The sequence below is a fragment of the Bombyx mori genome, chromosome 18, assembly GCF_030269925.1.
Source record: "Bombyx mori chromosome 18, ASM3026992v2".
Taxonomy (NCBI): Eukaryota; Metazoa; Arthropoda; class Insecta; order Lepidoptera; family Bombycidae; genus Bombyx; species Bombyx mori.
In genome coordinates this window covers 6,664,165-6,681,510 of record NC_085124.1, presented here as the reverse complement: position 1 = coordinate 6,681,510, position 17,346 = coordinate 6,664,165, and the positions used below count along the sequence as shown (strand labels likewise).

The 17,346-nt window shown below is 38.9% G+C and overlaps 1 protein-coding gene across 2 annotated transcripts; it reads right to left on the bottom strand.

Moving 5' to 3' along the window:
• Nucleotides 1-6,267: 6,267 nt before the first annotated feature.
• Nucleotides 6,268-17,346, bottom strand: LOC101744563 (inositol-tetrakisphosphate 1-kinase). Of its 2 annotated transcripts, XM_062673670.1 has the most exons (6): nucleotides 16,496-17,212; nucleotides 13,339-13,437; nucleotides 12,394-12,491; nucleotides 11,076-11,375; nucleotides 10,579-10,829; nucleotides 6,268-10,227 (listed from the first exon to the last, which is right to left on the bottom strand). In XM_062673670.1, exons 1-6 carry the CDS (start codon nucleotides 16,613-16,615, stop codon nucleotides 10,208-10,210), a joined length of 888 nt encoding a protein of 295 aa, XP_062529654.1. In that variant the 5' UTR covers nucleotides 16,616-17,212; the 3' UTR covers nucleotides 6,268-10,207. The 2 variants fall into 2 exon arrangements, with proteins under 2 accessions (XP_062529654.1, XP_004928406.1); XM_004928349.5 differs by having other exon boundaries at nucleotides 6,268-10,829; nucleotides 16,496-17,346.

Genomic DNA, 17,346 nt, shown 5'->3' with positions numbered 1-17,346 from the left:
AAAAAACTATTTACTTAAATTATTTTAATTAAATTACGGAACGATATAACGGATAACAAGCATAGATATCTGATTTTAGAATCGAATGTAAACGAATGCTTGTTAAAATAACATTTGAAACATTCCGATTTGAGCAACCGACGCGCGTGGACGTGCTCATTGTTCGTTCGATTGCCCGACCTCGGTTCGTGGCACATCTGGCGTCCAAGTGTTTTGTCGGAAGTGACTACCGGTGATAATAGATCATTGTTCGTGGCACATCTGTGGCCCAAGTGTTTCTCGGAATTTGTACCTGCGCCTAATTGCAAGGCATTGCCGCTCCGGGAACTGTGCAGAGGTTCTATTGACTCTAATTCTATTCTATTTATTCTATTCACTAAAATTTCTAAAATTCCTAGAATCGCTTCGGCCAATTTAGTGTTACCGACGCAGGGGCCTCGCCGCAAGGCGAGCGCGTGTTTAAGTCCCGGGGCAGCCCCCCCTGGGCAGTCCGAAGAAATGGAGTTCTCTCCAACCAACACACTGCTCGCGGAATTCTTAAGCGAGAAATACCCGGCCCTCGAATCAGAATTTTTAGCTTACAAAGCTAAACGCGCCGTGAACTCTTCTGCCGTGCCCGACGCGCCCGCCGTTTCCGCCACGCCTACCGTTCCCGCGTCCCCTTCAAGCGCGCGCAAAACTCCCGCGACGTACACCGCAGCCTCCGTCGTGCCCAGCACACCCGTGTCCCCCATACTCCCGCGAAAAACTCCCGCGTCTACCGCGGCAGCTTCCGTTCTACCTCAGCGATCGTCTGCGGCCTCCGTCGCGTCCGCCGCTCTCGCGCCTTCCTCCTCGTCCTCCGACTCTGACTCGGATATGGAGGTTGACCTCGTTCCCGCCTCATTGGATGGATGGATTCACCCTCGTGCAAAAGGGTAAGAAGCGTGCCGCGGAGTCCCGAGCTTCCGCGGCCGCTAAAATAAGCAAAGCCGCGAACGCGTCGCGCCCCCGCCCTCCGACCCCCGTCGCTCCCTGTCCCCGTGCCACGCCGTCGCCGCGCCCGGTGGCACAAACGAAAAATCAGGCCCCTCCTCCGTTGATTCTTCAAGAGAAGGTTGCTTGGGACCGTGTCTCCCTGGCCCTTAAGGCCAAGAACATAAAATTTGTCAGTGCCCGTAACCTCGCGAACGGGATACAGATAAAAGTAGCAACACCCGACGACCATAGGGCCCTCTCAAGCTACCTCCGAAAGGAGCGTATAAGTTATCATACGTATACGCTCCAGGAGGAGCGTGAGCTCCGTGCAGTCATACGTGGCATCCCCAAGGAGTTAGATGCCGAGCTCGTAAAGGCCGACCTACTCGAACAAGGCCTACCCGTAAACTCCGTGCACCGCATGCACACAGGACGCGGGAGAGAGCCATACAATATGGTTCTCGTCGCCCTCGAGTCTACCCCCGAGGGTAAGCAAATCTTTAACGTCCGAACGGTCTGTAGGCTTTCCGGAATCACCGTGGAAACCCCTCATAAAAAAGGCACTCCGAGCCAGTGCCACAATTGTCAGTTGTACGGGCATTCTTCCCGTAATTGTCACGCGCGCCCTCGATGCGTCAAGTGTTTGGACGATCACGCCACGACTCTTTGCACTCGCGATCAAAAAACCGCGACGGAACCACCTAGCTGCGTCCTGTGTCGAACACAGGGTCACCCCGCGAATTACCGTGGTTGCCCCCGAGCACCTAAAATAAATCGCCGCATCGCGCGCCAAAACCGCCTCCGAGCTTCCGGCCCTGACATCAAAGCCACGGTACCCTCTGTGCCGAAGGCTAAGCCTGCCTTCGTGCCGGCGCCGGTGCCCAGCGGCTCGGCCTGGGCTAAACCGTTGCCGTACACGAACACGGCTGTAGCTCCCTCCCCGGCGATTCGTCCCGCCCCCGCGATACGTCCCTCCCCCGTGATACGTCCCTCCCCCGTGATTCGTTCCCCCGCGACCAGCACTCCAACCGCGTCCGACAATCTCGCTCTAGCGATCGACTTTTTTCAGTCGATCAACTTTGAGCGTGTTAATGCTTTGGGTGACGCCATTCGCGCCGCCTCCACTGCACAACACTTCATCGCCGTTGTGCAAGAATACGCTGACGTATACGCGTCGTTAAATACGTACGTCCTCCCCTCACTCCGCCGGTAATCAATGGCGTACATAAGTAGAATAAAGCCCCTATCCGTAACGATAGGATTTTTTAACGCTTACGGTCTCGCAAATCAACGTGATCAGGTTTGTGATTTTTTGCGTGACCATCAAATTGACATCTTTTTGGTGCAGGAGACCCTGCTTAAGCCCGCGCGCCGCGACCCTAAAATCGCGAACTATAACATGGTTAGGAACGACAGGCTCGCTGCTCGTGGTGGTGGTACCGTCATTTACTATAGACGAGCCCTGCACTGCGTCCCACTCGATCCCCCCGCGCTTTCTAACATCGAAGCATCAGTATGCCGAATCTCACTAACTGGACACGCGCCGATCGTTATCGCGTCCGTTTATCTTCCACCGGATAAGATCGTTTTAAGCAGTGATATCGAGGCGCTGCTCGGCATGGGAAGCTCTGTCATTCTGGCGGGCGACCTAAATTGTAAACACGTCAGGTGGAACTCACACACCACAACCCCGAATGGCAGGCGGCTTGACGCGTTAGTCGATCATCTCGCCTTCGATATCGTCGCTCCGCTAACCCCGACTCACTACCCGCTAAATATCGCGCATCGCCCGGATATACTCGACATAGCGTTATTAAAAAACGTAACTCTGCGCTTACACTCGATCGAAGTAGTTTCAGAGTTAGATTCAGACCACCGTCCCGTCGTTATGAAGCTCGGTCGCGCTCCCGATTCCGTTCCCGTCACGAGGACTGTGGTGGATTGGCACACGCTGGGCATCAGCCTGGCTGAATCTGATCCACCATCGCTCCCGTTTAGCCCGGACTCTACCCCGTCTCTTCAGGATACCGCTGAAGCCATAGACATCTTAACGTCACACATCACCTCGACATTAGATAGGTCATCGAAGCAAGTTGTAGCGGAGGACTTCCTTCACCGCTTCAAATTGCCCGACGATATTAGGGAACTCCTTAGAGCTAAGAACGCCTCGATCCGCGCCTACGATAGGTATCCTACCGTGGATAATCGTATTCGAATGCGTGCCCTACAACGCGACGTAAAGTCTCGCATCGCCGAAGTCCGAGATGCCAGATGGTCTGATTTCTTAGAAAGACTCGCGCCCTCCCAAAGGTCTTACTACCACTTAGCTCGCACTCTCAAATCGGATACGGTAGTAACTATGCCCCCCCTCGTAGGCCCCTCGGGCCGACTCGCGGCGTTCGATGATGATGAAAAAGCAGAGCTGCTGGCCGATACATTGCAAACCCAGTGCACGCCCAGCACTCAATCCGTGGACCCTGTTCATGTAGAATTAGTAAACAGTGAGGTAGAACGCAGAGCCTCCTTGCCACCCTCGGATGCGCTACCACCCGTCACCCCGATGGAAGTTAAAGACTTGATAAAAGACCTACGTCCTCGCAAGGCTCCCGGTTCCGACGGTATATCTAACCGCGTTATTAAAATTCTACCCGTCCAACTCATCGTGATGTTGGCATCTATTTTCAATGCCGCTATGGCGAACTGTATCTTTCCCGCGGTGTGGAAAGAAGCGGACGTTATCGGCATACATAAACCCGGTAAACCAAAAAATCATCCGACGAGCTACCGCCCGATTAGCCTCCTCATGTCTCTAGGCAAACTGTATGAGCGTCTGCTCTACAAACGCCTCAGAGACTTCGTCTCATCCAAGGGCATTCTCATCGATGAACAATTCGGATTCCGTACAAATCACTCATGCGTTCAACAGGTGCACCGCCTCACGGAGCACATTCTTGTGGGGCTTAATCGACCAAAACCGTTATACACGGGAGCTCTCTTCTTCGACGTCGCAAAAGCGTTCGACAAAGTCTGGCACAATGGTTTGATTTTCAAACTATTCAACATGGGCGTTCCGGATAGTCTCGTGCTCATCATACGGGACTTCTTGTCGAACCGCTCTTTTCGATATCGAGTCGAGGGAACCCGCTCCTCCCCACGACCTCTCGCGGCTGGAGTCCCGCAAGGCTCTGTCCTCTCACCCCTCCTATTTAGCTTATTCGTCAACGATATTCCCCGGTCGTCGCCGACCCATTTAGCTTTATTCGCCGACGACACGACTGTTTACTATTCTAGTAGAAATAAGTCCCTAATCGCGAAGAAGCTTCAGAGCGCAGCCCTAGCCCTAGGACAGTGGTTCCGAAAATGGCGCATAGACATCAACCCAGCGAAAAGTACTGCGGTGCTATTTCAGAGGGGAAGCTCCACACGGATTTCCTCCCGGATTAGGAGGAGGAATCTCACACCTCCGATTACTCTCTTTAGACAACCCATACCCTGGGCTAGGAAGGTCAAGTACCTGGGCGTTACCCTGGATGCATCGATGACATTCCGCCCGCATATAAAATCAGTCCGTGACCGTGCCGCGTTTATTCTCGGTAGACTCTACCCCATGATCTGTAAGCGGAGTAAAATGTCCCTTCGGAACAAGGTGACACTTTACAAAACTTGCATAAGGCCCGTCATGACTTACGCGAGTGTGGTGTTCGCTCACGCGGCCCGCACACATATAGACACCCTCCAATCCCTACAATCCCGCTTTTGCAGGTTAGCTGTCGGGGCTCCGTGGTTCGTGAGGAACGTTGACCTACACGACGACCTGGGCCTCGAATCAATTCGGAAATACATGAAGTCAGCGTCGGAACGATACTTCGATAAGGCTATGCGTCATAATAATCGCCTTATCGTTGCCGCCGCTGACTACTCCCCGAATCCTGATCATGCAGGAGCCAGTCACCGTCGACGCCCTAGACACGTCCTTACGGATCCATCAGATCCAATAACCTCTGCATTAGATGCCTTCAGCTCTAATACTAGGAGCAGGCTTAGGGACCCCGGTAACCGTACTCGTCGAACTCGACAAAGAGGTCGACGTGCAGCCTAACCCATGCATCAGCCCGCTGAGTTTCTCGCCGGATCTTCTCAGCGGGTCGCGATTCCGATCCGGTAGTAGATTCATTCGCGAAACAATTGCTCTTGAGTTGTTAGGTCTCCTTCTGAGGCGCTCGGGCAGTTGTTAGCAAATCCCGCCCCTCTTGGCTGAGCCTTTGCTCGCCCACCTGTCCTGGTGAAACTGGAAAGGCCTTCGGGCCACCAGTAAACTTTCAATCATAAAAAAAAAAAAAAAAAAAAAACATTTGAAACCATAAAATAACACAGCTGAGCCCATTCGTAATAGTGCAGTCTGTGTATGACATGACTTCCCGCGTTTTATGAAAGCGCGGAGGCGGCACGCGGCTTCCGCACCGACGATGCTCTCGAACAGACCGATGTATCACACTGTGTACCGTATACCATAATGTATAATAAATTGTACACATTTACGTCTCGCTCTGCAACTAGATGTGATTTATGCATACAACTGTGTCGAATTAACAATTACCGCCTTTATGTCGGAGTTTTGAACCGTTATTGTGTACGTGGGTTTACAATAAAAGAACTTCCATAATAAAATGTATATCATGCTGATTCAAAATAGTTTTATTGGGATTTTATTGGCTGGTTATATATATTACACAATAGCAGTGAAGCATTATACTAAATAAATCATTAAATCCATTGGAGTAAAGATAAATAAAAGCACTTGAAATACGGGTCTATATTTTGTTTTTGCAAACTGTACCTAAAGGATACACCTTTGATGTTCTGTGGTGAATAATAAGTTCCAATGAAGCATGCAATTGCTGTTAAAACTATGTCAGGAATAAGTTACGACATAATCACGTTTACTATCACAATTACTTAGTTTAAAATATAAGATTAATACCAAAACTTAAAGTATTGAGTATCTTAACACGTACTGCAGAACTTTGAACGACATTACTTACAATTTTTTTTATTTAGATTTTACACAATTAACACAAAAAAAACGACCGGCGTGCTCAATTTATTGTTTTATGGACGCGATTACGAACCGACCTGGTGATCATCGAAGCCCATGGCTATCACAACGCGTACGCCACAACCCAACTAGACATGAGGCCTCCTAATTAATTAGGCAACAATATAATGACAACGAAAAAAAATCCGGATAGTAGTACTCGTGCGAGCTTAAAACTTTTGCTGGCACAGTAAGTTAAATTCAAACGACAGCAATATTATTTAGGATTTATATTTCATTAATAAAAGTTTTATTGCAGTTCCAGACACCTGTTTAAGTTGGCATTTAATTCACTTAATCATAAATACAAAAACATCATTAAACATTATTTCCGCTATGCCTACTAGCTTCTACAATAACCTGAAGGTTCTCAATAGAACAATCTAAAAATGAAAAGCACAATCAATAATACTCAAAAATATACAAATATACCCCAGATTGTTTAATAAAATAACTCAATTAGGTAGGTACATTCGGAATTTCCTATTCAAAAGTCGATAGGAAATAAATACATTTTAGTTTCATATTCAATTCCTCAGTTATTCTTTTACGAGTAATATAAGTACTTAATAATAGATATCAGTCTTAGAAAGTATTTATCATTTTAATACATATTCTAAAAATACTTTTAGAAGACAATGTTAATTTATGTGTTTTTGTACTGCATACAATATTACACAGATTTAGGCTTTAGTCATACTATGCCCAATCTGAGTTACATCAACATATCACGGCATAAACTGAAGACTGAGACCAGAATATAACAACCATCGTAAATCTATTCTAACAACCGTCACCAATAACATTGTAAGTACCAAAACAAAGTTAACGGGCCTGTTGTTTTAAGTTAAGGTACTTACCTATTAACGCCACCGCAGCAAAAATTCAAATAATGAACTAATAAAAAGCCATCTTATTTTTTATCTATAGTCGCCTTGTTGTTTGTACACACAAGAAGAGAACTTTAGTGTCCTTATTGTCTTGCTATTTGCTTCTTTTTGGCCCAATTTTTAGTACTACAAGAGTGATTTTTTGCTGCGGTGGCGTTAATACGTAAGTACCTAAGTTAATTAGTTCAATAATAGTTTATTAATAATTTCTGAAACGAGAGGCATGCGTGCCAATACCTACTGTAGAATCAATAACATAATCTAAATGGCTTTCTTTATTAATGAATTCTTGACAAAAATAAAGTTCAGTAGTACTCGCACCACACCGACATTACATACAGCATTTCACAATGAACCACAAGAATATTAAAATTACTAATATTATTTTTACATGTTTCTTAAACTCATAAATCTGCGTATACGATCCAAATAAGCTGGAAATATTGTGATGTATCAAAATAAAAAGAAGAAAAGACATTTTACAAAACATATCTAAAAGTAACTTATATTAGATATAGAGGTAAGTCTGCAAACATGGACGATTCTAATCGAAGTATATTGATGATTTCAGGTAATTAGCAATATATTGGAATTGTTACAAGAAATATATAAGATTTAAAGTACGTTCTAGCATCCATTTATAATGGCTAATAATATCGAATATTATCATGATATTTTGAACTTAGGTTGTTCCTATAATTTTAAATATTATCATGATATTTTAAACATCAGTTGTTCCTGGGCGATATTTATTAATAAATATTTGTTATTTAAGATACATTATTTTCTTTTCTAATTTTATCATATCGTTATTCGCATCACCACAAAAAGCATGTTGAATCAATGAATGATCAATTTCAGAAGAGCATTTTAAAGCTCTAATTATAGTTAGATAGCTGCCGATACAAATCTAATTCGTCAATAATAATTAATGAATCAAATTGAAATACATCTATGCTTCAACTTTTATGGTTTTCCTAAAATCGATACTGAGACGACTAAATGACTTGGGAATTTCAGTCCGGACGGTTTAGTATGATCGTTCTACTTTCATATTTATAGAAGTTTCGCGAGCACTATCAGCATCGATATTCTGATAAATATAGAAACTTCATTTAGATGTCTCAAATCAGGCGGCAGTGTTAACTGTTTCACATCAGTAAACCGTGAGCTCATCTCATCTGCCCTTCTTTATAGTGACATCTATCGGTCAGTGGGGAAAAACTTCAATGCAAACATTATTTCAAAAAGAACGAACACAAATTTTCAACTACCCACAACATGATTCTACGTCATATATGGTTTACATTATTTAAGAAAGCCACTTTTTGTAAATTAGTTTAAAATCATAAAATAAATGAGTCATTAATACTGCTCGATCAATATTCCAGTTTTAGTGAAGGCTTATCGAAATCGATTGAAAATTCATGGCAGAATTTAAGACCTGTAGCCAAAATATATATTTTTATTACACAAGGCTACAGTGGCTATTGACTTCTGTCGATATTAAAGTTTATGAGCGACATTGTTCCCTGTAGTAAAATAAACTATACCACATATTATTATAATGTTAATATCAGAGTCAAGTCAGATGTAAATTTGAAATTTCTTATTGAACTTTTTTTTCTTAATCTATATACCCGGTATTGCTCTCAATGTGATGTGAATAACTGAGATTTTATTGGTGTGATATTTGTTTTGGGTGTCCGATTTCTTGAGTCCGATAAAAGAAATGATCAAAAACATATTATATCATTCTGAATCTGTAACTTGAACTATACTGAGACCTTAGAACTCATATCTCAGGTGGGTGGCGGCATTTCCGTTGTAGATGTCTATGGGCTCCGGTAACCACTTAACATCAGGTGGGCCGTGAGCTCGTCCACCCATCTAAGCAATAAAAAAAATACAACAGTAGTTTATTAACTGTTGAGCATCTATAAGGGTGCACAAACTTGTGAAAATAAAACAAAACCCCGGACGTGGCTTCTGAGGTTCTTCCAAAATGTTTATAACCATAATTTTACTGAGCCTTTGTTTCATCTCATTTTATCTCTTATTATTATTTTTAATTATTTCAGAAACTCATTCCAATAATCCTTCAAATATTCACGCCAGACATTTTTTAAATAATTAAGTGAAAATGTCGTCACTTTTCAATGTGATTACGCTATCAATGGCATACAAAATGTGAAACCATTGCCCTAAAAATTTAAAACCTGCTTGATGGTATTAATCCTTTCATATTTCTTAAAATGTCATCTGTACACAAAATAATGCGAGTTTTTTAACGTTCTCGATAGCGTAAAAGTTAACTCAAATTTGTATGCAGCTGGAACAGTGCCCCTAGCGGCAAACATAGGTAAACGTTCCAACTTCATACAAATTTGACTTAACTTTTATTTTATCGAGAACGTTAAAAAACTCGCACTAAGCACTGATGGCGGGTCTTACGAGGGCAATGACCTCACCGGACTTCCATTTTTTATTTAATTGTGTGAATTCTGGAGTATACATATACCTTTCATATAATTTCTCGATCGCGATTTTATTGGGTCAGACGTTATTATCTAGTGATAGTTCATTTTAAATGACTTTGTTTAAAAACGATTTCGATTTATATTTGATTCATATGAAACGCACGACTTGAAAGTCCTGTACCACAAAAACAAAAAAAAACAAAAAAAAATATATTTAAATACATACAAATAAATATCAATAGTGGAGGTACATTGCAAATGTGCTAATTGGTCCATACTCAACATCCTTACCAAATTATTCCTTATAAAATATAATTGCTGACTGAAAGGTGTCGAACCAAATCCTATCCCTTACATTTAAATAATTACGTTTACTTTTAACAATGTGATCAGTGTGCTTAGTGCGAGTTTTTTAACGTTCTCGATAGCGTAAAAGTTAGCTCATATTTGTATGGAATGGCATCGTTGGCCTACTTTTGCCGCTAGGGGCGCTGTTCCCACTGCATACAAAATTAGGCTATCTTCTTTTACGCTATAGATGTTAAGAAACTCGCACTAAGCACACAGATGAGTGAATATTTTTTGCACACTAAAAATACACAATTTTTACAATAAGACAATTTGCATTCCCTTGTTTGTAAAATACAAAAAATTGTCTTATTACAAGCTTTTTTGCACTAGTAGAAATTAAACCAAGATTTTCTTAAACTGTTATAATATTTCAAAATCTGTAGACAATATATGTGGTTATGTTATGGGGATAGCACTTCGTACGCCTACCAGCTTTAAATATCCAATTGATGACCTGATAAAACGGTGAGAATATCAGTCGAACTATTATCAAGACATTTAAACAAGTGGCCAATGTCTGTCTATGCTGAGCAAGAATATTCAAAATCAATATTTAAACACTTTAAATTTCTTATACTATTCATTTAATCGACATTCATTCCTTTGACTCCATATTTAACAGGATCCCTTCCGACATTGTACAAACCATTTAGTCGATTTGTTAAGTCACTTATACCATTACAATCACCATTTATATGTCCATTAGCCTTTCGAATGTTATTAATCGAGTCTAATAAATGTTCAAAGAAATTAGGGAAATTATCGTAACTAGGGAATACATTAATATCGATAACTGCATGATTACCCGTCGCGTTGTCTATGACAACGTCGAACCCGGCTAACAGTAAGCCGATCTTTTTTCTCAGTACTCGAATAATGCTTTTTATCTTCTCCTCATTAACTGTCAACGTGATATCAGCGTTGTCGTGTGGGTCTAGAATAGAGAGCGTGGACTGACTATCCGCTTTGCATACCTCCCCGGTACTGTAATATATTGGATCCAAATTTTCGGATGATGTAAAATTTTTAATGCTTGGCCGCTCACAGATGTGGTATCTAGAAACAAAAAAAAAATAGGCTTTAAGTATTTCTAACATAGATATAAATGTAAAAAAAAAACTATAACAAAAAGTCAACAAAAAACAATTAAAAGAATACAATATACGAACTGAAACCAATTGTACAAATAAATCATTGTTTTGAAAGTTAGTGTACTAATGAATAATCAATATAAGTTGTTCTTTCCATTTACGTGTATTCATTTATAACGATAATTTCAAAGGAAAATTCTAAAATACTTACCGATCTCCTACTAAAAATACTTTATGGAGGACAGCATTGTGGTTCACAAAACTTTGCACAACACATGGCGGTTTGCAAGCACCAAGATCCTTTTCATTAAATATTATTACCATTTCATGTGCAGACTTCGAACCGTGCGCTAATGTAGGTTTGCAAACTAATGGAAATGTGACGCCTCTCTGTTTCATTATTTCAATATTCCTTTCTATTACATTATACGTGAACTCTGCAAAATTAGGTGTGAATATCCCTTGGTTTGAGAAAGACGTTTCATCCTGGAGTATCGAATAGTAACAATTTCTGAAAAAATGAAACATAGATTTAAAATGTACATATTGTTTATTCTTCTTCTTCTTTCAGCCTCGTTACAACGATCGGCGCCACAAATACATTGTTTACATATTTTATAAGCAGAAACGAGTAATATTTTTTTTTAAATATGTACATATGTACATATTTGAAAAACTATTGTTTATACAGTTGAAGATAACTCATTCATGGGTGGTTTATGTGTAGTAATAAAAAAGTATATTTGAGAGCGTTTAAAGTGTATATTAAATTATGGGCTTTGTCGGTACACGAACACCCTGCGCCGGGTGTTCTTTCTTTCATTTTTATTACTAACCCACAAAATGACAAAACTAAATACACTATCGATAACGCTTATCGACAACAATAATGGGCATCACTATGCCCGTCCATAAGGCTCGTGAGTGGAAAAGAGAGCGAAATACTCGCTTCACCGCTCCGATTTTTTATGACCCAAACTGCACGGAAAAAAAAATCTACTAGTAAGTAGTCACCGTCGGTCATGGTCGGCAATGGAATGTAATGTATAAAAGATAACAAGATATATCTACTGTCATTATATTAATGTATGAAATAAATGCTTGTATGTTTGACTAGTCGTACTTGCCCGCTTCGCTGCGCATTTAAAATTAACATTATTATTTATTGTCATTATTATTAGGGAGTCCAACACTCATATAAATATTAGCCTATCCATTAAGTACATGTATTTTCTACATGGATACCAAGTTTCAAGTCAATCGGATGCATGGGTCAGTAGTTATAACGGAACATCCGTAAAATCCACTGTAGATTTTTAAATTATTATAGATTATTCGGTATCTAAAAGCTCGTGCGTCTTTCTGTCGTCGTTAAAACAAGAACGATGACGTAGTGTAGCAGTTAACTCTGACATAGGCCACAGGAATAACGACCATCAGATAGGCAATAAGCTAGTCTTAATTTGAAGGCAACATATAATCTAGTGTATCCTGAAAGCAGAAACCTTGAACCATCCTTTTCAGTTTACCTATTCAGTAAAATCCTGACACTTTCTAAGGGATCGATGACAACGATTTCTGGATGATTTGATAAAAACTGTTCCACTCGGTTGATTATTATCGATGCCTGGAACAACAAAACAACATATGTTATTTTTACCATATCACTGGAAAAATATCCCCCATATACATATTTGTATGTTTAGTACAAAACATTTTTGTAATATCTGAAACAATGTTCATTGAATTTACATACTTAATGACAATTATTTTTCATTATAACTTAATATTTATAAAATCTTATTTTTACTAACAATACGAACATATAAGATTGTGACGCTTTTCAATCGTTATAGAAAGAAAGTAAAAACTTAATTAATCAATTAATTTCTAATTTTGCATAATCACTGGTTGTGAGGCGTGTGAGCCCGCTCTCACAAGTATCACAGTCCTATTTTTTTCCAGAAGCAGTCATGCATTCCAGTTAGAAAATTAAGACAGCCGACTATACCCACGACTACATAACTGGCGACATCAATGTCAGATCTCAAGAAGGTTGCCTGCATTTACGTTATGATTAGTTTGGAATTCGTAACCATTTAACACGATGTGGCCCATGAGCAAGAACACCCATCAGTCAAAAAGAAATCAAAAAAATAGACAGAAAGTACAGTGTATCGAACAACGCCATTAAAGTGCATCTGCTATTCAAATTCCTCTGAGTTCTACAGCGAACTGGTAATGCATTCCGGTTTAAAAGTTTCTGTTGTGTTTTAAGGCCAGAAGACCTGTACTGAACTAATTTGTGTTGAAAAAAATAATCTAAAAAAAAACAAAAAAAAATACATTTACACATACATACAAACAACTTATACAACACTAAAACATAAAAGGTGTATTAACAACAATCTTTGGTTGGGGAAAGAAGATATTACTTTAAGAAACAAGATTTTTCAATAAACAAAATGGCTTACTTTTGGATCCCCTTGATCAGCAGCTGCTATAATATCAGTGAGTTTGTGAAGGAACACGTCTATTCGTGCTTGGTCATCTAAAGATTGATCTAAATCCAACTGAAAATAATACAGATTATTTTGAAAACTGTAGTAAATTTCTGCAGCACTTGCATTTTATGTTAAATAATGAATATAAATTATGTCTGGCAAAAGGAAGAGAGGCCATTCCAAAACAACTTGGCGTTACTCAGTGGAGCAGGAACTGGGCGTCTTGGGCATGACGTGGGAGGGGCTAGAACTAAGACCAATGCAAATGAAAGAATTTGATTCGAACCCTACACGCCAGTAGAGGGTAATAGGAAAAAAAAAGAGGAAATTTCTTTTCCTACCTAAGCTTATAGCCATAGCCTTGAGAGGCTATTTCAGCGTAAACTGCTCAAACCGGAGTGATGCTAACACTGACCCTAGCAAGAGCAGTGCTTCGCAGAATCTACCACCGGATCGGAAACGCGACCCACTGAGAAGATCCGGCGAGAAACTCAGTGGGCTGTGTCTATGGGTTAATACGCTCGTCCAGCCCTTCGTCACAAGCGACGGGTTCTACGAGGGCGGTGACCGAAGATGACATATAGTACATAATATATTTAAACAGATAAGACTTTATTGTCTGATACAGTATGTAGTTTCTAATACTACTTAGCATCAAATTTCTTTAGTAAAATAATGTCACAGTTCACAAATTACAATTTTGTGATATTATCAGACCAGTATAAAACCATTACTGCAGAAATAGGCAGGGTGGTGGAACTTACCCATGGTGGAACTTACCCATAGGCAATACAGCAAAAAGAATGATTTGCTAAAAAACATTGATATTGCTTATTTAGATTCAAATCATAATAGGCTATAGAATCTTACGGTGTATTCAATATTTTGTTTTTACTGGACATACAGGACAGTCTCAAAAATTATTGTAGATTTCCCATTATTTTAGTCAGTTCTGTGTGCTATCAGACTATATATATATTCCCGAGATGTGGTTGTTACTATAATCTGATCTATGGTTATTTTAGTAAAAGTTCATTAACAAAGTGTAAACATGTGTTATTGAAAATGTGATTTTGAAATATTGGTATTGAATTGGACATTCATAATCTTGAATTAAGGGTTAAATTACAGCATTTATTTCATATACTATAACAAATATACCAGAAGGTACCAAAAAATCCAATATCATTCATAAAAGAAAATGCGACTTTGCATTTGTCATTGCAATGACTATTAAGTAATATTACAAAAAGCAACTTCAAGGTAATCATGTTATGCCTGATTAACTGCGTGAAATAGACAAAGTAAATTCACTACCATATTTATAGATTATTTAAGCTGAACATGTACATTTATTTATCTAAAATTATTTTAAAAGTTATTAAATAATATTTTCAGTCATACTTATTCAGCTCATAAATACCTAAGAATATACTGTTTACGTATACACTACCATTGAAAAGTTTGGAAACACTAATTATTAGTTTTAAAAAAAATTCATTAAAACACATAAGTCACTATTTATAACACTGAAATCTGAATGAAACATGAGATTATTATGTAGTAAATATATACAGTTCATAAATATGTAATAACATAAATTACTTATCATTAAATTTTTGCCTCATCAAAATGACCCCCTTAATTTTTTATTATTTGACCACAAAATTTTCTCATTCTGTTATTTAATTTACCAAAATATTCAGTCCAGTAACTTCAACTCATTTTTTTCCTGAATGTTTGGAGTCATTGTCTTATTGGAAAACAACATTTTGGCCGATTACATTAATTCCAGAAGGAATCACATTTTACTGAAGCATTTCCAGATAACTTTCTTTATTTACTTTGCCGTGAACTTTTACCAAATAGCTGGGCTTATTGTTACCAAAGCAATCCTAAACCATTACTCTACTACCACAATGCTCAGTAGTAAGCACAATACACGCTTCTGAAGCCTGTTTGTTTTTTTGACCAGTGCGCAAAACATGTCTGTCTGTTTGTTCTAAAAATCTGAAATTGAACTCATCCGTGCAAAAGACTTTTTTTCAGTCTTTTTCCATTAAATTTTTATGCGTTTTAGCTCATTCCTATCTATTTTTCTCATGGATACTATTTAGTCTAGGGTTTTTGGCTGCTACGCATCCTTTAAGGTCAGCAGATAGTAAACGTCTCTTTACAGTTGTAAATGAAAGTGGCTTTTAAAGTAGTTCATGCTTCATTTAAAGTAGCGGTAATATGGGGTTCAGTCAATCGTTGATTTGGTTTCAATAACATTTTAATGAACCATCTTGCAGCTTTGTGGTAGATTTGGGACGTACAGATTTCTTTCGGTCTTAATTTACTCCAGTACTTCATTTTCATTTAAGATTATAATGTACATGAAACGCCAACCATTTCTACAATTGGACATATAGAATATCCTTCCTTGTTCAAAGTACAGATAGCAAGAACAGCAATCTGCTGTTCAAGAGAAATCTGTTTCATTTTTGCCATTTTATGTGTCAACTGCTGTAACTATCACATGAACGTCACAAAATACACTGAACTCTAAAGTAATATATTTTGTAATTTTAAAGGCATATTTAATAGATTGGACTCTATTCAAAACACAAACAATGCTTAAAGCCACCAATTGAAAGAAATCAGCAATTCGTAGTGTCAAATCTTTTGTAGTCAATAAAAACACATGTTTTGGTCTTTTTACAAAATAAGGGACATCTATTAAGAGATAAGAAGTTTTGCTTTAGCTTCAATACTTAATAATTTGTTTATTTAGAGATTATTACAGTTTTTTTTTAAATATAGTATAGAAAATAAGGTGTTTCCAAACTTTTGGACAGTAGTTTAAGGTGTACAGTTATTATTTTAATTATGCTGGGTTTCAGTTAATGCAAACTGTTGGCCACCTCACTCTCACTTCTGTATTATTTGTTACTATAATTTTTTTTATATTAAGCTACTGATGACACTTCCATGATTACTTCATTTAAATAAATTAAAATATATCATTAGTATGTTTTGTACTATACTATACTATTTCAATAGTGCGTTTTTGTAACATTTTTTTGTAGGATAACTAATAAAGTAAAAAAAATATACCTACAAAAAACTTTTAAAATAAACTTACCTTGACAACATTATAGTTAAACGCAGCGCATGTATTAATTAATTCTTTCCAATTAAGTTTTTGGCTCTTTTTGTCGGATATCCATATACCGATCGTTTCATTAAACGAGTTACTTTCCATATTTTTGATTGAATTTATAAGTGGCCAAATAGTTGTTTTGCGAAATAATTTTATTCAATGGACGTGTGTACATAATAAGCCAAATATTTTTTATTAATTAAACGATGTGTTTACTCACAGTCCGATAGATTTCGAACTACATATTAGGTATTACAGAAATTTATTAAATAGGTTTTATAACGAATAACAATGAAAGAGAGAATAATAACGACTACACGACAACGTTGTCAAGTTCACATAATTAACTAAAAATTTGTAAATCGCAATAATCTTATATGTAGGTATCCGGATTTCGTACTCAACTAAATGAAAACAGTAGGGCTAGAATCGATACTTCATTTGTCGACTAGGTATTAATGTCAATGTTTAACACCGGTCACTCACATGCGCACGAATACGCAAACCCGCAAGTGTAGGACGACATTTGCGAATGATTATGCAAAGTTTTCGCTGCATTCTAGACATGTGTAAGTAATGCGAGTGATATTACTCCGGTAATATTACTCTAAGATGTAATGCAACATCACACATTACGCGAAGGAAACAAACATGACACTATCACCCAACATGTTTCTTTTTTTGTCGTGTAATGTTGCTTAATACACGAACGGAACCGAGCGAGCGAGACAGACCGATCTACGCAAAATAAATGAGCAAGCGACACGGAATTATTCCTAGTGATTTTGAACCGTATGCCCTGGCCGCTAGGTACATTTTTATACCTATGGTAC

What these genes read in the sequence shown, in the direction of transcription:
- LOC101744563 (XM_004928349.5), bottom strand. Translation starts at nt 16,615, where the DNA reads ATGGAAAGTAACTCGTTTAATGAAACGATCGGTATATGGATATCCGAC. An exon ending in CTGATCAAGGGGATCCAAAA is followed by an intron (nt 12,492 to 13,338) that starts GTAAGCCATTTT and finishes TTGTTGTTCCAG; the next exon opens with GCATCGATAATAATCAACCG. An exon ending in GTATTTTTAGTAGGAGATCG is followed by an intron (nt 10,830 to 11,075) that starts GTAAGTATTTTA and finishes TTTTGTTTCTAG; the next exon opens with ATACCACATCTGTGAGCGGC.